At 40.5% G+C, this 22,949-nt stretch overlaps 1 protein-coding gene across 1 annotated transcript in view; it reads left to right on the top strand.

Annotated features, from left to right (window-relative positions):
• The window catches only part of Tei (irregular chiasm C-roughest protein teiresias), a 679,348-nt gene that overhangs the window by 648,619 nt on the left and 7,780 nt on the right, over positions 1–22,949 (top strand). Inside the window, exon 10 of the mRNA XM_076442334.1 lies at positions 16,727–16,905. Within this exon, the coding sequence (XP_076298449.1) occupies positions 16,727–16,905 (179 nt within the window). The remainder of the gene's footprint in view (positions 1–16,726; positions 16,906–22,949) is intronic.

The raw sequence follows: 22,949 nt of genomic DNA, 5'->3' as shown, positions 1-22,949 counted from the left end.
AGTTCTTCTTCTTCATTTATTAGCAGACTGCGGATTTTTATGCAAAATAAAAATAGAACTTGTTGCTGAAGGAATGCATCATTGTAATCGCCATATTCTGTCAAAAAATGACGAGTTTTTCTTCTTCATTTATTAGCAGACTGCGGATTTTTATGCAAAATAAAAATAGAACTTGTTGCTGAAGGAATGCATCATTGTAATCGCCATATTCTGTCAAAAAATGACGAATTCTTCTTCTTCATTTATTAGCAGACTGCGGATTTTTATGCAAAATAAAAATAGAACTTTTTGCTGAAGGAATGCATCATTGTAATCGCCATATTCTGTCAAAAAATGACGAGTTTTTCTTCTTCATTTATTAGCAGACTGCGGATTTTTATGCAAAATAAAAATAGAACTTGTTCCTGAAGGAATGCATCATTGTAATCGCCATATTGTGTCAAAAAATGACGAGTTCTTCTTCTTCATTTATTAGCAGACTGCGGATTTTTATGCAAAATAAAAATAGAACTTGTTCCTGAAGGAATGCATCATTGTAATCGCCATATTGTGTCAAAAAATGACGAGTTCTTCTTCTTCATTTATTAGCAGACTGCGGATTTTTATGCAAAATAAAAATGGAACTTGTTGCTGAAGGAATGCATCATTGCAATCGCCATATTCTGTCAAAAAATGACGAGTTCTTCTTCTTCATTTATTCGTAGACTGCGGATTTTTATGCAAAATAAAAATAGAACTTGTTGCTGAAGGAATGCATCATTGTAATCGCCATATTCTGTCAAAAAATGACGAGTTCTTCTTCTTCATTTATTAGCAGACTGCGGATTTTTATGCAAAATAAAAATAGAACTTGTTGCTGAAGGAATGCATCATTGTAATCGCCATATTCTGTCAAAAAATGACGAGTTCTTCTTCTTCATTTATTAGCAGACTGCGGATTTTTATGCAAAATAAAAATAAAACTTGTTGCTTAAGGAATGCATCATTGTAATCGCCATATTCTGTGATAAAGTGACAAGTTTTCTTCTTCATTTATTCGTAGACTGCGGATTTTTATGCAAAATAAAAATCGTTGATTAATTACAAGATACAAGAGTCACATAGATATTTCTTTCCTTAATAATTTTAGTCTGATGATAATAGTGCAACATCATTTTTAATATTTTTAGTTTTGAATTCGATATATTATATATACAGGGTATCCCACGTAACACTTTTCACGATTTTTCAATTAAGTGCTTGCGATAATCTGACAAAAACATATTTTAAACAAAAGTCGATCAGTTTTCTATTGGCTACACATTGCAATAAAGAAAGTTCGAAAATTTTCTTTTTAATTATTGCCAAGGCCACCTTAATTTTTTTAAATGGTACTTGGAGGTCATTCGAAGGTCATGGTATACTAGGTCGTTGAATTCTTGATACGGGCTACAATAGTAAAAAATATCAGGTGCCATTTTAAAAAATGAAGGTAGCCTTGACAATACTAAAAAAAAAAATTGCCAACTTTTTTTATTGCAATGTTTAGCGAACCGAAAACTGATAAATATGCTTTTCTGGGAAATTGTTTCAGTCAACTTCTCTATCGAAGTATTATACATATTTAAACAAAACTGGTACAAAATCTGAACAAACGCTATCTTGTCATTATTATAAGGCAATGTATGCCAATTGCGTTTAGTGCTCGGTAGTTCCAGTGTTAAAAATACTGTTATTTTCAATCTATTGAACATATTAAGAAAGAAAATAAACTTTTACTTCACTCCAGTTTCTTGCAAATTCAGATACAAAGTTTTTATTTTGCATAAAGATCCGCTGTCTACCGATTACCAATCAGGTCATTAGTCTGATCATTAGCTTCTGACTAGTAGTATAAATCAATTGCAACTTCGAAAGGTAGCATCAACGCGTCCTTGATCACGCTGGTAGAACGAGAACAATTTCAGGACTGACAACCGCTATGAAAAAGAACTTCGAATATAACCAAACTCGCGTGGCCAACGAAGTTACAAACTGGATCGTTCCTCCCGGGGTAAATGGTTTTCCACGAACAAAAGTCTGTTATGTCTTCGTCTCGTTCGTATGGTTCCAGTTCGCTGGCAGAAAGAGAAACGAAAATTCAGAACACCGGGTCAGCGATACAGGCGACCACCAGCGTCCGTGTTAACTTAGGACAAATTGAAAGCTCTCGAGGGGCCACCTAGTCCCCAATTTGTCTTCTTGCTCGTTTCTGTGCCCTTGTGTTTACCCGAGAGGATGGGCAAAGCATCGACGGTCGCTTGCTCCACCGCAAACCGGACACTTCTATTGCATCATGAAATTTAGCCGAATGAAATAAATACACCGCATTACATCCAGAACGGAATTATTCATTTCTGTAGGAATGTTGAAGGTGTGCCGGCAATCGTTCACCTGTTGTCATGAAGATAGTACAGTACAGTAAGACCTCATCATTCGTGATGTCACTGATCGCGGTTGAACGGGAGAATGTTAAAAATTGGCAAATTTTGGTTTTACGCAGACACCTGAAATAGAAGTTAACGTTAAAGTTAAAGTTAACTCGGAACGCGGTTTTGCAATATTTTTTCGAGAATATTAAAAATTACTCGAGGGAACATAGAAATAGGTACCACAGTACCCATTATCCACACAAGAGTTACATTAGTATTATTTGAGCACTACTTGCATCAAAAATCATTTAGAAAATATCTAAATTCAATTCCCTCTTCAATCGTAAGATTACAATTCTCACCATTTTTCAGTCGTTTATAACTCTTAACGCGATTTCGATGAAACTTTCAGCATCTTCGTAAGTTATCTGAATCAACAAAACACATTTTCTAAATTTTCGTTACAAGCACAGATAACAAAGTTGTAAAAACACAATTTTTCCAAAATTTTCTTTATATGAGCCGTTTATTTTGAAAGTGGCCCAAGTCCATTTAAGTTTAAATTGAGATATTTAACAGTTTGCGTTTCAATGAAATTAAAAATATAAATACGTATAGGATACCAATGAAACACACTCCTTAAGTGTATCTAAGAGAGTTAAATTTACAATTCCTATTAAAATAATAGCAATTATCAAGTGAATAATATGTGTCGTCTTACCAAGAATGGACTTAAGCCACTTTCAAATTTAACAACTAGATTTGTCATAAAATTTGAAACAGCCCAAGTCCATTCGATATAATTTAAAATGCTTCAAATTGAAAAATCAATATTCAATTTATTTTATATTTCATTACAAAACTTGAAGAACACCATTTATGCAATTCAGGAAATCTTCTAAGCAGGGAGGGATTAAAATAAAGTTATTACCTTCCCGGCACTTCTTGATAACACTATAATAATCTCGAGGGACAAACAGTAAATTATTTTTCTTTAATGACATTTCTACGACGCCAAAATCTCTGTCATTCGGTAAAAACGAATGTCCTGATACTAATTGTAAGACAACTGACAAATTGACTTAGGGCACTTTCAAAATAAAAATTTGTATCATTCTATTAACCAGCTAATTTTCTTTTTACAAAATCTTCGTGATTTTAAATATATTAATTACAATTTGCTTCAGAATGAAAAGATAACGTGGTAATGTAAATATTAAAATTGCTAGCTTGATTTTTCTCGAAAATGGACTCGGGCCACTTTCAAAATAAACGGCTTATGATATGTCGTCTAGTAACTCCATCTATCTCGGTAGAAAAATCGAAAAACTGAATGTCGTTTGGCCCACTTATAAAAAAGTTATGGTTTCTGTTTCTTGGTGGCAACAATTTTAATTTTGCAGAAAGATCCGCAGTCAAGTAATAATATATTCGTGTGCCTTCTAATAGAATCGTGTTACCGAATTACTGCGAAAGTGTGTCGAGATTTGATCTAATTGCTCCACTTTCAGCACAACTTCATTTCCCACGACGAAGCGTGTTTCAAAGAGGCCGGGCTCCCGGTGAATTGTAATATTTCGTTTCGACGGGAGCATTTATTCGGCGAAAAGGCGTATAATTAGATTGCCCTTTGCACAGGGGCGAAAAAAGGGGTCGGCTGAGTGGACCACACAAGCGCGGGGCCTGACAGACGCAGAATTGTTTCGCTCTCGCGCGGCGCAGAATTTCGGGGCCAAAGGTGTGTTCGCCGTATTTTAATGAATATCGAGAACAATGCGGAGATAACTGCAGTCTAGACTAGCGCCTTGAAACAATAGCGTCGCCCTGCGAATATTATCGTACGGTTTGAATGGGCGTTGATTCTTATCGCGTTGAAGTACATGTAACCAAGTGAATCCTCGCGCGGATAATGTCAGAACTTTCTGGGATATATCGTTCTTCTCTGTGGAACAATCTCGAAAACTTGCTTCACCCTCGTCGCTTTTCCGCAGATTCCGATGCAATACGGAACATCATGTTTCCCGTTTATACTTTCTTTCGATGGAAGTCGACATCGATACTGTTCGCCCCGCGCATTATAGCTTCTTACACGGAATCTTAGCGCACAAAGTGTGTGCCAGCTCCACGACTTCCAGACATTTCGACAGCGCCTATAACCCTTGGACTGTTTCAACTCGCGCGCGCGGCTATTTTATTATTTGCTTAATATTTGAACTCTTCAACTCTTTGGATCTCTTGGATCTTTGGAATCCTAGATTCGGGACTATAAACTGTCTTGCTACTGAAATACAAACTTTATTGTCGTATTAAAACCTCCGCAGTGTTAAGGTCGGATCTCCTTTGCGCGTCTGGACGCAGCGTTTTGTTATCCATACTCCATTCGTCGCGATTTGGTATGTCTTTACTTGTTTTTCACTTGCGAAGAAAAGCGAAAGGGCATCGCCCAAACTCAAACCCGTGCGTCGATCGATTTACGATATTAGTCCAGTCGCCAGGTACTTTTACCTGGAAAATATTCCGAACTTAATGAAATTTTGACACTTGTCATTTAGGGGTACTCTGGGGTGTCGAATCTCAGTTTTCGACCTCGAAGACCCTGTGCTAACTTGGGGAGGGGGAAAAAACCACGATTTTTATTACCTTGTTTTGGTTTTTCGTCTATTACTCAAAAACTGGGGGTCCTATGAACGTTTGTCTTCCATTTTGGGAAAGAGCATTAAATTTCCTTCAAATTTCACTGGTCAATCTTTTTTTTCGACCAAATAGGCACCGAGAGACAAGCGTTCAAAATTAGGAAATTAAGTGGCAACTGACGAATTGTATGGAAAGACGGTTGCTTTAAACCCAGAAGAAAATAGATTTTTATTTCACTCCGCTTTGTTGCAATTTAGGTAGAACATTTTTACTTTTCGTAAAGATCCGCTCTCTAATGATAAGTACCAACTTGAGTTGGTAGGATCATGATTTGATCACTTCGAAAAATATTTCACAGATTTCAAGGAGATATACATGTCCAGGCGAGACGCGAAGACATCGTTTATCATAATACGAAGCGAGCGGACGCGGACCAGGCTCTCGGTCATCCTCTCGCAGAGAGATTGGAAATTAATCGATTAATTAGCAAGCTGTTACGCGTGCTCGCTCCGGCGTAGAAGTAATTCGTTTCATCGTCTGTCGGTTCGTCCGAGCATCAATCTGCGTCGGTTGCTCTCTCTCTCGTTGGCAATTTCACGCACAGATTGCTTTTGAATCGAGTGGCAGCGCTTTCGAAAGTGGAACGCATCGGTGTCCTACCGGACATCGAACCTTACTTTTCGATTGGCCGAGCCAGGGATCAAGCAAACGCGCCGCGTTTTAGAAATCGGAACGATCGATTAATCTAAATGTTTTCGTGAAACGCGCACCGTAACCTCTTTTTTTTTTTCATTCGTTCACGCAGCACCGGGGAAACGCTAATGAGAGAAGCATCTCTCGCGCCGACGAGAGCGTAAAAACTATTTAATTAGTGGTAATGTCGTCAGCAAAGAGGGAGTAAGGAGACTAATTTAAAAATTGCCCTATTACACCCGCGCGCGAGCTGTTGCGATTAATCAAACGAATATTTAGCGCAGGCACAGCGGTGTACGCGGGACGGTAAAAATGCGATGCAATTTGCAAAATTACTGGTAATCGTATGAAAATGGGGGAGGAACTTAATCGTGATTCGCTGAAATCGTTCTGCAATTAATACCGCGCAATTAAACGCGCAATTCTTCGATCGATACGAGCCGCGCGGAACTACGCTCGGAACAACGTTAAACAACGTGTGATTAAACTCGAAAACCCAGTGTACATGGTTGAAAATATCTTTTGAACTTTGTTCCGAGAACACTTTCTCTCTTAACACTCTTTGAAGTAATTAATATAATGTTGTACAGACAATTTTATTCATTTATGACAAAAATGAGTAGGTGTAATTTAAAACAGAAAATAAATTAGAAGAATATAAATATACTGTTATATTATTTTCAACATATTAAACATATTGACAGAAAGAATTCATTTCTATTTCACTCCAGGTTGTTGCAATTTAGATAGAAAATCTTTTAATTTTGCGTAAAGATCCGCTGTCAATTTATGATAGTTGACTATTCCTCTTGGACACGTCGATAACTACATTATTATTATAATGTTGTCTGTACAACATTGTCTTTTGGACGTGTCTAAGAGAAATAGAACTATCATAAATTGACAGCATTAATTATCATAAATTAATTTTTTCCGTTAATATGTTTAATAGGTTGAAAATAATGTAATATAGTATATTTAAATTCTTCTAATTTATTTACTCTTTTAAATTACACCTACTCATTTTTTTTCATAAATGAATAAAATCCGCTGTCTAATTATTATAAATACTGTCGAATACAAACTTTTGTATTCGATGCTCCACTTCCCTCTTCATTCTGTCATACAGTTAAATAGTGCCGGTACGCTTTTTTGAAAGGGTATAGCCGAGTAATATACATATATTGTTAGATTGCCAAAATTATAATTATATATATTGTTAGATTACCCCAAAATACTGAATCCATTTGTTTTTATTTGAGCAGATTAATGCTCGCATTTTCTGCAGTGAACGAACACTTTCGGAACCATTTACAGCTTCACATTGGAATTAGACTGGTTTTCATCCCATAAAAGGAAATATAAAAACTGGCAGCCATAAAGCTGAGGTTTAAATATTCACCTTTGCCTCGTTCATGCAGGCGACCCTACTATTATTGGGGATTTTCCCGAACGTTTTCCTTTATTTGCGTCGCGTTTTTACGGGAGGTTTTTACTCCCGAGAAATGTGTCAGTTCTTACAAATTTCCAATGGTCGGTGCACATTTGTCTAATGTGAAATCAATATTTCACACGATGGTTAACTAAAATATGCTTTTTTTAATTGATTTTAAATTAATTTGGTCGGTTACGCCATTAGTGCTATCAATTTTTAACTATATTGTCCAGGACATTTAATTTCCTACAAGTACAAGAAGATTTCTATCAAAATCAAAATATTTTATAAAATATAGTTTTCCCCAAATGTCGAACATTTTTCGATATTCCACACCTGTGTTAAATTCCAGCACTGGACCACTATTTATTGAAGCAGACATTTGCGCTATGTAATCCTCGGCTGACAGCCCCTTTCTGCATTTTTAGAATTGTGCATAATTTGCCCCGAAAATGGGGCAAGTCCGTCCCTGAGAGTTAAAAATGCTTTCAAACCTTGTTTCAAGAGTGCGACATGTCAAGAAAACAATTATTATCAAGCCTGCTAGAAAATGCTTTTTATTGCATTAAATATATTGTTTAGTTTTATAGTTACCCATGCAGAGTACGGACTTACCCCACCGTGATAGTACGCACTTGCCCCGTGTAGTAATATTTACGGGGCAAGATCATCTCAGTGTTTTTCTCAATAAATTTAAAAAAATTCAATAAGAACGGTTTATTCAATGTAGACCTACATCAATATTTGTTGTACTTGCCTAAAATAACAACACAGAATATATTAATAACTTGTAAACTATTGCAGGTTAAGGGTAACCTCAAAGTTGTACGTGTACCTCGCACGTGACGTTTATTCTCGGGCGACATCTATGTAGAATAGTTGATACTAACTTATACTACATTAATAAGTACAAGCTAGAGAAATTCCATTCATATTATAATAAAAATAACCAATTAACGGACTTGCCCCGTAGACGGGCTTACCCCACTCCACCGTATCGATACAAGAATGTTCGTTTTTGGGCAAAAGTCACTGAATTTCTCGATCCGGACCGCTGTGCGCCGTCCCCGAAGGGTGAAAAAGAAAGAGAAATGAAGAGAGCGTGGCTAGGTGACATCGTTTTTGTTCATGGGAATTGCAATTTTGCCGGCACGGGTGGTGTCGGAGTCGCTAATTGTCAGCCTATTAACGCACGTTGCGCGAACGTGACTGCGTCGCGTCGCTCGGGCTGTGTGGGAAGAGATTCTCGGAGAATGGGAGACGGGTTTGGCCGCATTGTCAGAATTTGCCCGAAGAAAAACGGATACGTCCGGTCGAATTTCTGCGTCCGGAACGACGTCGGGTACGACGGAACGAGCCGCGTTCCTGAAAAGTGCCTCTTAGCAAGTTAAATGAGCCGTGGGCAATGGCTGCGACGGCTACAGTGATTCATTCCTCGGTGCCGGCACGGAAAAAGTTTCGACAAGAACGAGCGTCACAGTAACGGATCTCTCCCTTATTCGTGGCCGACGACTGCGAGGACGATTCGACTCGCGTGCTGCACTTTCCGTCTCTGGAAGTTCGATCCGTGACTCCGTGGTGTGGTGCCAGTGCCCGTCTTCCCGCGGAACCATCGACGAGACAATTTTTCCGGTTCGTCGATCGTGGCCTGTAGTCGAGCTTCGAGACGACAACCGACGTCCATGCTGTTTGACGAATTATGCGATCCCAACTTGCGGCGCAACCCCTTGTCTTCAGAGGACCCTCAGTGCGTCAGAAAGGCCGCTTTCTCAACAAAATTTCATATATTAACAAATATCTAAGCGTGCGAGACATTGCAGCGCTGACATTTCTTTATGATTTTCTTGAAAAATGTACAATTAGGATGTATTGTTCAGCGTAAACTGTTATGCTAGTGGTTCACGGCATCAAATGATAAATGGGTAAACTTTTCCTTGCGTGAGCAACAATGCTTGCCTTTCTCCTATAAATTTTTGCATTTTTCCTATGTTATCCAGTAGACTTGGACGAGAAGATGTGAGAAATCCCAATTTCGATCCTGGAGGATCAATGGTTCAGAAGTTACAAGTTTTTGACAGATTAGCGCCGCCATGTTGTGTGTAGCAACGGTTGCGCGCCACTTACCTAGCGGAGCCGCTAGGTGCCCCCTCCCCACCCTTTTCTCTTTTTTTTTTAAATAACTTTTTTTTCAATATATGAAAATGAGTTGTTTTAAGGAATGTGAATAAAATGTTGGCAATGACGTTCACTTTAGCTTTTTCAAAAGTTGTTCAATTTTGTAATTTACCTTCGAATAAGAAGAAAATCACAATTACAATAAAAGGAATGAACACGCGATCTACATTCACTATTCAGTTAAAAAAAATCAAAATCGTACCGAAGTTAAACCGTGTTGAAAAGCTTTCGACGAAAACGGGGCAGTCTAACAAAAAGTTGGATTCTACGTGTAATTCCGTTCCGCTTTCAAATACAACCAGCGCCGACGCGTTTTTCTGTAAAATCGAACGTGTATGAAATAACAATTCTACGAAATCCACGGGAAGAATGAAAAAATAATTTAACGGTCACGCGGTCGTCCGGAGTGTCCGCGGATCAACAGTTTTCACGGTTGATCGCAGTTTACTTGTTCCAGTTCATTTATTCATAGCCGCGAGAATTTTAAATTGTAATGCGGACGCGGAAGATCTGGAATTTCTTCACATGCTTAACAGCAATTTACATAATGCAAGCGGACGTGTGCGTTGCATGCGGCGGACCTATGTAAAAAATTCAGGAGAACGACCGACGGTTACTTCGGGGCTTCTTTTATGCCCTCATCTATGCTCACGACTCGCCGGGAACGTCTCAAAGGGAGGACAAATAATTTACCCGAGATTTCGAGATTAATCCTGGTCGCGCGACTTTGTCAACAGACTTCAAGGGAAGCTGTTTTCCATAGCTGCCAGAGAAGAATTGGCTTTGCATAAAAATTGTATACAAAATTACGATTGATGTCTGGCTCCGTACAAAGCTGGGATTTAAAATTGTAACTAGTGAAAAATGTGAAACGTGCATTTTATTTACATGTTACTTCATGAAATCAATGTTTCCGTCCCATGAGCAAATCAACAATGGAAATTCTCGGTTCAAAGCGATCGTCGTAGCGTCTTTTTCTTTGCGAGAAAAGATTCGGCTAACTGTTCTATCAACGAGCGTATGTTATATTCTCAAGTAAATTTCTTTCGTTTGCATTCTCAAATTGTTTCACTGTTTAGAATACGTGGTTGCGGGCATACGGACTTGTGCAATACTGTGCAAATGTGTGTTTTACTCCCTCAAGAATATCAATTTCATACCAGACCTGGGCAAATTTTGTTTGAAATGGAAATAAAAAATAACTATTTAAAATCTATCTATAATATATTTTGCAATGTTATTTTCGATAGTGTTATTTGAAGCTAAAAATGGTATTAATTTACTAGAAATAATAGAAATTTCAATAGAACATTAATGGAAATATTCATATAGAAATATTTTCACTATAGAAGATTATAGAAATTTTAATATGATAAATAGAAATAATGTAATACGAGCCTCAAAAGTCAATATAAAATGGGCTCAAACCTGATAATCCGGTTAGCTAACATAATTTTGAAGACCAATTTCACAATTATTTGAAATGACTATTTCAAATAAAATGTTATTTGAAATAATATTTCAATTATTAGATTGCGTATCTTTATGCAAAATAAAAATTGTTTAACTCAACTTTAAGAAGTAGAAATTGTATAAAAACAAATTTTTTCTTTTAATCATTTCAATGAGTCTAAAATAGTGTAACGGTATCATTAAATTCGTTTCGTATTTAATGTATGCGTATTTATCATAAATGCATGAAATCCACAATCTAGTGATTATGAAATAAAGGAACATGATATTTCGAACAATGTTACGTCAGAAGTGCCCAGATCTGTTTCATACTTTGTTAATGTAGTTAGTAACGAATGCTACTAAAGTTACCGAACTTTAATTAAGAAACTGTGATTGCAGAGTCTATCTAACGTAATTTTTCATAAATAGATTCTTGAAAACGTGAAGTTGCGTGACGGTTTACAGTCGAGTAACATTAATCTATCTTAGCGAACATTGAAGTCCATCTCGTTTATTCGCAACAACAAGTAATAGCTCTCGAGCGGTAACTCCGAGGCACCACTAAAACTTGCTGTACCATTACTCAAAGTATTGTTTACATTATTAAATATGTCGGCATTATAGGTATTATATCAATTTTTTTCATATTCATATAAAGAAAACAATTAATATAGAATGAAATTATTCTACGACAGAAGAAATATTTAATTTTCCTGTTAAAATGGCTCTGTGTGCACAGGGTTAATCTATTTATTTGAAGATTTGTATAATACAGTTTTGCTTTTATTACCTTCAGCGCCTTTGCTGTGAATAAGATTCGTGTCTTTTGTTTTGCTTAAAAAACAGCTGTTTTAATTTCATTAGAGAGCAAATAGCTATGATGGCGTTCAAGCTTGGTCTTCAAGTATCGAGTACACTTCAACTTTTCAAACAGTGACACTTACCTCCCTCTCTTTGACATCAAAGAAGCGAATGTAATTAGACTTCTTGTGTCTTGATTGAAACAGACCTCGGATGTCACGTTATGTGCACTCCAAAAGGGTGCATTCTTACCGGCACTTGTCTCGGGGCACAAGATTAGTTACACCGAGAGAAATCTTCCGACATTCTTCCGAAATATTACCCTTCCTTTTGGTTTCCGTATGCTTTACTGATAAGGGAAGTCGCCCAAGCCGATTTTTATGACATAATTGTTATTTATGTCGTGAGTTGTTTGTATGCACGAGTTTGAACGGAGCGTATAAAGAGTAGTGATGGCGTGATTTTAATTTCATTTACGCCGTGAACGTAATTTTTTAATCTAGACTAAATTTGCTCACTGTCATCCTCATTTTTTATCTCGATTGAATTAGTTCTTTGTTTGAATACATCAGCTAGCTTGCATAAAGATATGCTGCATATAACGTACATTTAAAATTACGTTAATGATAAAAATACAACATATTCAATCTTCTTTTCCGTACCTGATTTCAGTATTCCAGAAATGAAATCATATTCTTCTTCTCGATTTCGAAATCGTAATATTCATGTATTGTAAATAGTATAAAAGTGCAGACAATTTTTCTTTTATGTTTATGCATGTACAATATATACAATGTACGAAGTTTTACAAAATACTACGCGAGAACAAGTATCGAACAAACAGTATGTTCCACGATTATTACTAGACAGGGGATTTTATGCATTTGTGACAAAAATGAGTAGGTGTAACTCGATACAGTAAAAACATTAGAAGAATTTAAAACCACTGTAATATAATTTTCGACCTATTAATCATACTAAGAAAATTAATTTTCATTTCACTCCAGTTGATTGCAAATCAAGTAGAAAATTTTTATTTTGTAGAAAGATCCGCTGTCTCATTATTACACTCGTCTGTTGCAGTGTATATACTCCAAAAAAATAAATTTGTTGAATAATTCCTCACGTAATGTATAAAAAAAATAAGTATAATCGCTTGAACGCATTTTCGCTGCGAATAAATAAATTATACTCGAAAGTAGGGATATTACAGTTTATCCCGAGTTGATGCAAACTGGCCTGTTAGTGCCCTCTGCCATGATCAAAAACCTTTCAGCAAGCTCGACGATTAATAAAGAATGCTTCTAAAGAGAAAACATTTCCACCGTCAAATAAAGGGTTCTAGAGTCCAATGAACCCGCGACGGAAAAAGGCGAAAAAAAAAGAAAGGAAAAGGAAAAACAAACGTTGCGCATCATATGGTCCGTCATGTTGCATCGAGGTTTCTCCTTGTATCGGAACGCATGGCGGATGAAAACGAGTACAGGTGGGAGAGCAGGTTTGATGGAAGGAGGAACGGGGAAAGGAGACAGACAGTCTGTGCTTTCACCCTTGCCGCAGAAACAAGAGGCACAGCGAAGGTATTCCAGTAATTTCAGTCGTAGGAATATTCATGAGCAGCCACGGCCGAGTGTACTGTTCCGCTCCTATTCACCGTTGCAGATGGGCCAACCAGGGTCAGAAAGCTTGCTTTACGAAGCAGGAAATCCATGCAGATGAGAACGGCTGAAAGGAGCGTAGCGTGGCGTCGAGGTAGACGTAGAAGGGGGGAGGGGGGGTAGCGCAAGTGAAAAAGAGACGGAATCGTCGCAGCTAACCGTCCGACATCCACGCTTCAATTAGCTAAAGTGCAGGAACCAACGCTACCGATGCGACATCGAGTAGTTCGTCATAGCGGCAAGTTGTCCAATCGTAGCCTCGATAAGACTCTTCGTGGCCACGAAGTCTGCAGACAGGTCTGGTGAAACGCGAAGTCGCGCTGTCGCAACCTACACTCTCCGGGACAAAACGATAGCGCAGATTAAGATTTAAATTATGTAAACTTGTTCAGGATACGTTTAACTCCTTGCTGTATCATTTTCTTTACAGTTACAGTGATTAAAACGTCTTTATTAACAGACGACACTCGCGGGTGAACACTCGCGCACCGCAAGGGTCCGGGATTCCAGTTCTGATGTCTCGATAATGCAAGGACGGAGTTCTTTAGTAATCAAAAGCGCTAGACGAAAGATCAATCTAGGGCGCTGTTTGCCTCGAAAGTCCTTCTTTTACGTTTCCGAGCAATGGTTTTGCAATATTCTTTCGCAATAAATTAAAAAAAAATACAATAAAAACGGATTAATGTAAAGCTACATCAATATTTGTCGCACTTACCTAAAATAACAACACAGAATATATTAATAACTATTAAAAACATTAATAAATACAAGCTAGAGAAATTTCGTTCATATTATAATAGAAATAACCAATTAACGGACTTGCCCCGCTCCACCTTAATGACAACAAGAAAATGGAGTTTTATATCAGAGTTCGAAGGAAATTAATAACAGACATCTTGTTCGAAATGTTCGTCGATATTATCTATCTATCTGTAGCGTCTTATTATTTCATCCGGCACTGTAGGAACAATCCAAGTCGTCGCGATCACGGAATAACATAATTTATTAGCGAGGTTCGTATAAACGAGTCAAAGAGGACGCGAAGGGATGGGATCTACGAAGGTGTCGTCGACACGATAACGTTGCAACAAGAATCGGCCAGTCGCGTCGTTATCGTTCGCTGTGATTCCTCATCGATCCGGCATTTTATCGTTGTATGTATTCCTATTCTGTGAACGTTACAGCAAGCGGCCGTCGTCGCCGGTAGCGAGTGGATACTTTGACGAGACTATGTTGAGGCTGTACCGGAAATCACGATCGCCTTCAGGCTTTGAAATCGAGAAGCCCCGTGACTGCAATTTGCACAGGCACGCGGAACGGCGGGACGCGACGCGACCCAGCAACGTCGCTGTAGGCTGCAACCAACCAGCCAGCCAGCTGGCTACATTGTCAAGCGGTCGAGACTTGTTTCGATCATCGAGTGTCGCTCGTGTTTGCCGAGGGATTGTGCAACCCTTCGTTCCCCTCCGCCGCTCCGCATGAAACGAGTAAATCAAAAGCGTCGCATTTACCGCAGCACGACACGCGTAAAAAAGGTCCTGTCGATGTTTCCATACGATCGTGGCCGGCGCGCCGCGAAAAAAAACTAGACCATAAATACGTTTTTTTGAAAAAAAAAAAAAAGAGAAAAGCTATACGCGGACTGGATATAAATAAATTTCTCTCCCGCGCGGCCTGTCCGACGTCCGCCAGCGATAGCTCAAAAAATGGTTAACAAATGGCCGTGTAAACGCGTCGCGGCTTATCTATTCCGCGCCATCGTGCGGATCTTTAATAAATTGTTAAAAAGGTTTCGGAAGTCGAAACACCCTGCTAATTGCAATTCCGGATCGTATTTTCGAATCCTTCGAAAAGTAGATCGGCTCAATCGTATTTACGTCCCGTTATGCAGCACCGTACCAACTCATAATGATCTGAAACTAGAGATGGCCTGCAAAATCACTAAACATGAGTACGATGAAAAAATTAAAACGTTCTTTCGCGGGTTTTCATTTTGAAGTTAACCGATTTATTGAAAAAAACTCATTTCCAAATTCAATTTTCTCGTACACAAAGCCACAAAGGAAAATTTCATTTTTCTTTAAAATAGCATTTTTGTTTTGTTCCATTCATTTTCCACGCATTTTATATCGATACGATTGGTCGGGGCGGGGCATTCTTTTTGTGCACAGTATAGCGTTCACTTAAATAGAATTTGTTCCGTTTCATTTTATTAGTGTGTTTCACACGTACATATATTCGCGCCGTTTTGCCCGTTTGATAGCAGAACATTCGTTTGTTCGTAAATATGCCATTACACTGTTCACGTACGTGAATGTTATCTGTTACTTCAAAAATGTCATTTCCACTTTGATTAAATTTCATTGTGATCGGTTGGTACGATGATATGTTACCAAATATAAATTTGCCTTCAGATTTCAAGGAAGAGTAATATTTGAATATTGTATATAAAGCTACATTTTATACCAAACAAGTACATCAACGTTTCTAATTACCCAGAAATCACAAAATCAACAATCTAAATCTAAATCTATCAAAATCTAACGATCTGAACACACAGGTTCATCATATTATGATTTTTTATTGCTCAAAGGGGGAAAACGCGTTGCGTATTTATAAAACATTTTTGCTGAAAACAGAATCGATGTGTATAACGAAAGATGCGCGTCGCACTTGTGACCGGAGTTGTGTATAAAATGAAGACCATAATCGATAGCAATTGCCATTTGACAATTCGTGCGATTAGGCGGACAGTAACTACAGATGTCATTGTTGTTTCGATGCATGTAGAACAGCGTAGAATACCAAATGCTGGAATGAGCACTATTAATTATTTCTGTAAACAAACTAATTCATCTGCGTCCTAAAAGCTCTACTAATTGCGCAAGCTCTAATGACTTATTCTAATTACTAAACCGCAGATTTGTATGCATTTACGAAGCAATTGGTGTGGGTGAAATATAAAACAGAAAAAGGTTAGAAAAACTTAAGAATATTGTAATGTTACTTTCAATGTAACGAAGTAATTAAGGGACGAAATAAATTTTTATTTTCTTCCTGCTCCCCACAAGCAATGCAGAACAGTTTTATTTCGGATAAAATCCGCTGTCTTCTAATTACATACCGAGAGACTGATCTCTAGACGATAAAACACCTATAAATCATGAGATTATTGTGTGAAATTCATTTGACTTTCACTTATTCCGTGTAATTAATTCGAAATGCTGTTTCGAGTAGAAGCTCGATAGCCACTTGAGAACAGTTACTCCGTACTTAAACAAGAAATACGACTGTCTTGTGTAGGTACACACTGATATATTTACGTAGTTACAAGACGTAAGCTCTCTGCAAGCTCATGGAAGCCGAGGCGAGTGGATTTGCGGGGAACGGAACACACAAGGATGGTTCCGCGACCAACAAAGACGGCTTTCGTGCGTGCTAGCTGGACAGAGGTTAACCAGGTTATTTGTGAATTTTTGTTCCAGGTCGACCCATAGTTCAACCGCTGAGCCAAACGGTGACAGCGAAGGAAGGCGAACCTTTGAGCATCGTTGTCGACTTTTGCGCGGAGCCAAGATACACCAAAGTGATGTGGATATCCGAGGAGAACGTCTACGTACCTGGCGCGCCACCCAAAGACGGAATTCAAGCACTCGCCGTCGAGGTGAGTCCGATAAAAATGCTTTCCACACAGTTTTCTTAATTAGATTGGAACCTTGAGTTACGCTTTGAGTGTCGCATCTCCCAGACTTGGGAGAGGGAATTATTTATCCAGATTTGCAAAATGCACGACGGCTGAAAATGTATTTCATTATTTTCAACCGTTTCATTTTATGTGTCATTTTATCCGCACTTTTTCATTTCTGAAGGTTATTGTGAAAAATTGTAAAATAACTAGACTGCAGATTTCATGCATTTACGACCAAAATGGGTAGTTGCAATTTAATACAGTGGACAAATTAAAAAAATTTGAGAACACCAAAGTTGCAGCTTATGAACATTATTAAAGGATGAAAGAAATTATTACTTGGCCCTTGTTTGTTGCAGTTGATGCGAACAACTTTTATTTCGCATGAAGTTCCGCAGTCTAAAAATAACACTTATTAATGGAACACTCTGTATATGTATTTTCTGTGAGTTAAGGGGCCTAATTCACGATCAATCATTTTGCGCAACATGATTGATCGTGAATGATAGTGATTGACAAATTGCGCAACCTGTTGTGCAAAATCAGAATTCCCTGATATTTTGTGCACAAACAAACAAATATTGTCAGACGAGTCTCATCGCTACCGAGTGAAAAAGTGAACGATTGCTCAAATTATGTGTACACGTGAATACAATTTGGATTTGCGTAACCATCATGCTGCACAATAATTGTTGCGCAAAATGCTAGATAGTGAATAAGCCCAGTAAATGTAGAGAATTTTTTCGTACGTGAGCTGTATAGATTTCCCCGAGGCACTGTATTCCCGAGCAATTAAGGGGCGCCAATTGAATCCGACACTCTGTGTAATTACTTTCTTTAACCGATGGATAAGGAGCATGAACTAGCAATCACGAGTCGCGGCGAGGAGACAACGTGCTCCAAACAATCCGCGAAGAAACCAGACGAAACCAAAGCTTGGCTTTTGTCCCTTCATCGTCGAACGTCGGAAAGTTCTTTTGCGACGGTGCACTTCGCGGACAAACAATCTTCGTTGGAAAAGCTCCGCGTCACGGTGTTGTGCTTGCTTTCGTCGCATCTCTCCGAACGACCTCATTGTTGGCCGTGTGCAAATACATCAAGACATCGTCGCTCTACCACCCCGCCATTCTGCCTCCTGGCCACGCCGCGCTGCTACCGCGCGGCACTTTTGTTCTCCGGGGCGTCGATCCACGGAAATTTCATCGGAAAGTTTCCCCGTCGCGTCGTCCGAGTGAAATTTCCGAGGCGTTCCGTCGAAAGCACGACTGATAGTAGTTAGTACGTGATTTATCCCGCTCGTTCTCTATATCCCTTGTTATCCGGGGGCTGCAGTAGCGGGTAATTAATTCGTGGAATTGCAGCTCCTCGGCGAGAGTTAAGCGGGGAAACCGGTGCGCCGCAGATCGGTGCACGTGTTGCGGTGCCCGTAGTTATTTTGACCCAGATTCTGTTTTGAATGTCACGCTGTCGATACATGGCTGCGCTAACCGTTCTCAGCAACTTCCCTCGACAAAAATTAATCGCAATACCACTACATAAACGATCGAAGCATTCTCCTTAAAGTAGACGAAAGAAACTAGCACTTGTCATTCCTGTAATGGGTACGTACTCTATTCTTGTAATTGACTGGGGCACAACTGGTTTGTTTTTCTGATACGAGACAAGACGCTTAACTTTTAACCGCAGCCACGTTCATAACGAATTCTAAGAGCCAAGCATGCCAATAAATAACTCGAAAGTGACAATTTTCCACTCGATCGTACCACAGGTCCAGACACGATGTCTAGACAATTCCAGACTACGTGTTTGAACAAAATAGTGAAGGGTTTAATCCAACGGTTAGCTAATTTAACATGCAACAGACGTCTCGCTGTATCGACGGCCTTCATTTGTTGTCTTTTCACGCGCCGTTGCGTTAATTCGACATCAGGTTGGTCGCAATGGAAGTATAATTCCCGCATCGGGCAGGCAAATCGTTGTTGCCGGAAAACACGAATTCGTCAACGACAGGAGTCGAGGCCGCCTCTGCACCGTGCTCGATGCTCTTTCCAAGTTAAATTGCGTTTCCCAACGGCTGCCGGTGCTGCTTCTTCGTTGACCCCGTTTCACCGGAGTCTCATTCCTGGCCCGGCCGTTGTCGTTACGACGATTCCTGCATTTTGTTGGAATTAAGGAGACCGTTGGCGTGCATCTTCAGATGCGATTCACCGGGGCTGTTGGAACCGTCGAGTCACGTGGAACGGTGTTATTGCTACTCGAGCCGACACGATGTCCCGAAGTTTAACTGTCAAGAGATACTGGCAGTGGCTGACTTGATTGCTATGAAGGGTATATTCTGTTGAAATGAACGCGCTTGAACCTCTTTCACCTAGAGACAGAGTTCGATCCAGTTGATATAAGCCGAACGTTATACTTCGAAGTATAAGATCTAAAAGGTATTAAATCACTTTTTGAATTTAGGTACCACAGTTTTTGCGGGATACGCTAATTTGTCGTTGAAATTTAAGGAGGTAGACTCGTTTTTACAGTATCGCGGTCCGGTATAAATCTGTTTGGCATTCATTAAAGTTACTCCGAGACCTGCATTGACCCCGTGCGTCAACATTGTGCATCTTAGGCAATAGTATTTCTTTATATTCAATTCGCGACATCTCCATTGTCCAAAATCCTAATCGAGTAATTGAACGTCCCACACGATACAATCTTATGTGGTAAATGAGTGGGTGGAAATGCATATTTGTTTAATAGTAATTTAATGTTGTTAACGATTACATATATGCTAATACAAAAATAACGGATACACTCTCAACACGTGGCGTCCATAGATCGACTCAAACATAACCTCTAAGAACAAGCACTCCCTCTATATACTTCTGGCCTCTCACTCACTCCCGCTGGCTCACACTTCCATCTATACTCTACATTCACAACTCTCACACACAATAGAAAACAATCATCACTCACATCTTACGGCTCGGATTGTATCAATTAAATTATACTAGACTCCCTGATTACGCATCAGGTTCGTTCGCGACATACCAATAGTCCAAACAGAGATATATCCAACCTAATGGCTCCCCAGTTTCGCATTGGGTTCGTCCACGAAAACTATACTATCCTAGCGGCTCCCTGATTTCGCATCAGGTTCATCTGTACTCTCATCCAACCTCCCAGTGGCTCCCCAATCTCGCATTGGATTCGTCCGTGCTGTTCTACAACCTCCTAGCAACTCTCCGGTTTCGCATCGGGTTCGTCCGCGCTTGACTTCATTCCTAGAGAATCGCTGACTTCGTGTCAGTTTCGTCCTCGCTGTCGACAATCCTAGCGGCTCCCCAATTTCGCATTGGGTTCGTCCACGAAAACTATACTATCCTAGCGGCTCCCTGATTTCGCATCAGGTTCATCTGTACTCTCATCCAACCTCCCAGTGGCTCCCCAATCTCGCATTGGATTCGTCCGTGCTGTTCTACAACCTCCTAGCAACTCTCCGGTTTCGCATCGGGTTCGTCCGCGCTTGACTTCATTCCTAGAGAATCGCTGACTTCGTGTCAGTTTCGTCCTCGCTGTCGACAATCCTAGCGGCTCCCCAGTTTCGCATTGGGTTCGTCCACGAAAACTATACTATCCTAGCGGCTCCCTGATTTCGCATCAGGTTCATCTGTACTCTCATCCAACCTCCCAGTGGCTCCCCAATCTCGCATTGGATTCGTCCGTGCTGTTCTACAACCTCCTAGCAACTCTCCGGTTTCGCATCGGGTTCGTCCGCGCTTGACTTCATTCCTAGAGAATCGCTGACTTCGTGTCAGTTTCGTCCTCGCTGTCGACAATCCTAGCGGCTCCCCAGTTTCGCATTGGGTTCGTCCACGAAAACTATACTATCCTAGCGGCTCCCTGATTTCGCATCATGTTCATCTGTACTCTCATCCAACCTCCCAGTGGCTCCCCAATCTCGCATTGGATTCGTCCGTGCTGTTCTACAACCTCCTAGCAACTCTCCGGTTTCGCATCGGGTTCGTCCGCGCTTGACTTCATTTCTAGAGAATCGTTGACTTCGTGTCAGTTTCGTCCTCGCTGTCGACAATCCTAGCGGCTCCCCAATTTGGCATTGGGTTCGTCCACGAAAACTATACTATCCTAGCGGCTCCCTGATTTCGCATCAGGTTCATCTGTACTCTCATCCAACCTCCCAGTGGCTCCCCAATCTCGCATTGGATTCGTCCGTGCTGTTCTACAACCTCCTAGCAACTCTCCGGTTTCGCATCGGGTTCGTCCGCGCTTGACTTCATTCCTAGAGAATCGCTGACTTCGTGTCAGTTTCGTCCTCGCTGTCGACAATCCTAGCGGCTCCCCAATTTCGCATTGGGTTCGTCCACGAAAACTATACTATCCTAGCGGCTCCCTGATTTCGCATCAGGTTCATCTGTACTCTCACCCAACCTCCCAGTGGCTCCCCAATCTCGCATTGGATTCGTTCGTGCTGTTCTACAACCTCCTAGCAACTCTCCGGTTTCGCATCGGGTTCGTCCGCGCTTGACTTCATTCCTAGAGAATCGCTGACTTCGTGTCAGTTTCGTTCTCGCTGTCGACAATCCTAGCGGCTCCCCAATTTTGCATTGGGTTCGTCCACGAAAACTATACTATCCTAGCGGCTCCCTGATTTCGCATCAGGTTCATCTGTACTCTCACCCAACCTCCCAGTGGCTCCCCAATCTCGCATTGGATTCGTTCGTGCTGTTCTACAACCTCCTAGCAACTCTCCGGTTTCGCATCGGGTTCGTCCGCGCTTGACTTCATTCCTAGAGAATCGCTGACTTCGTGTCAGTTTCGTTCTCGCTGTCGACAATCCTAGCGGCTCCCCAATTTTGCATTGGGTTCGTCCACGAAAACTATACTATCCTAGCGGCTCCCTGATTTCGCATCAGGTTCATCTGTACTCTCACCCAACCTCCCAGTGGCTCCCCAATCTCGCATTGGATTCGTTCGTGCTGTTCTACAACCTCCTAGCAACTCTCCGGTTTCGCATCGGGTTCGTCCGCGCTTGACTTCATTCCTAGAGAATCGCTGACTTCGTGTCAGTTTCGTTCTCGCTGTCGACAATCCTAGCGGCTCCCCAATTTTGCATTGGGTTCGTCCACGAAAACTATACTATCCTAGCGGCTCCCTGATTTCGCATCAGGTTCATCTGTACTCTCACCCAACCTCCCAGTGGCTCCCCAATCTCGCATTGGATTCGTTCGTGCTGTTCTACAACCTCCTAGCAACTCTCCGGTTTCGCATCGGGTTCGTCCGCGCTTGACTTCATTCCTAGAGAATCGCTGACTTCGTGTCAGTTTCGTCCTCGCTGTCGACAATCCTAGCGGCTCCCCAATTTCGCATTGGGTTCGTCCACGAAAACTATACTATCCTAGCGGCTCCCTGATTTCGCATCAGGTTCATCTGTACTCTCATCCAACCTCCCAGTGGCTCCCCAATCTCGCATTGGATTCGTCCGTGCTGTTCTACAACCTCCTAGCAACTCTCCGGTTTCGCATCGGGTTCTTCCGCGCTTGACTTCATTCCTAGAGAATCGCTGACTTCGTGTCAGTTTCGTCCTCGCTGTCGACAATCCTAGCGGCTCCCCAATTTTGCATTGGGTTCGTCCGCGTACCTTAACTAACAAATTGCAACCATATTCCTAGGGTAACAACCCTTCGCCGACCACTCGTACTGCTCGCGGCCCTGGCTCGTAACATTGTTATGGCCGTAGACTCGTTTCCAGGATTGCAAAGGTGCGGGATGCGCCTTCCCATTTCTCGATAATATAAAGATTGGGTTTATCAGTAGTCAAAAGCGCTAGATAAAACATTAATCTAGGCCGCGATCTCCCTAAAAAATTGTTGCGTCTATAAAGGATTTACTGTAATGCGAAGATGGGGTGTTTCAGTAGTTAAAAAGGCTAGACAAAAGATCGATCTATGCCGCGATCGCCTTCAAAAGTCGTATTTTTAGGTTTGCGAAGCATGAAGCTGTCGCAGCTTTAT

The sequence above is a fragment of the Lasioglossum baleicum genome, chromosome 18 (assembly GCF_051020765.1).
Source record: "Lasioglossum baleicum chromosome 18, iyLasBale1, whole genome shotgun sequence".
Taxonomy (NCBI): Eukaryota; Metazoa; Arthropoda; class Insecta; order Hymenoptera; family Halictidae; genus Lasioglossum; species Lasioglossum baleicum.
This window is presented reverse-complemented; position numbering and strand designations above follow the sequence as displayed.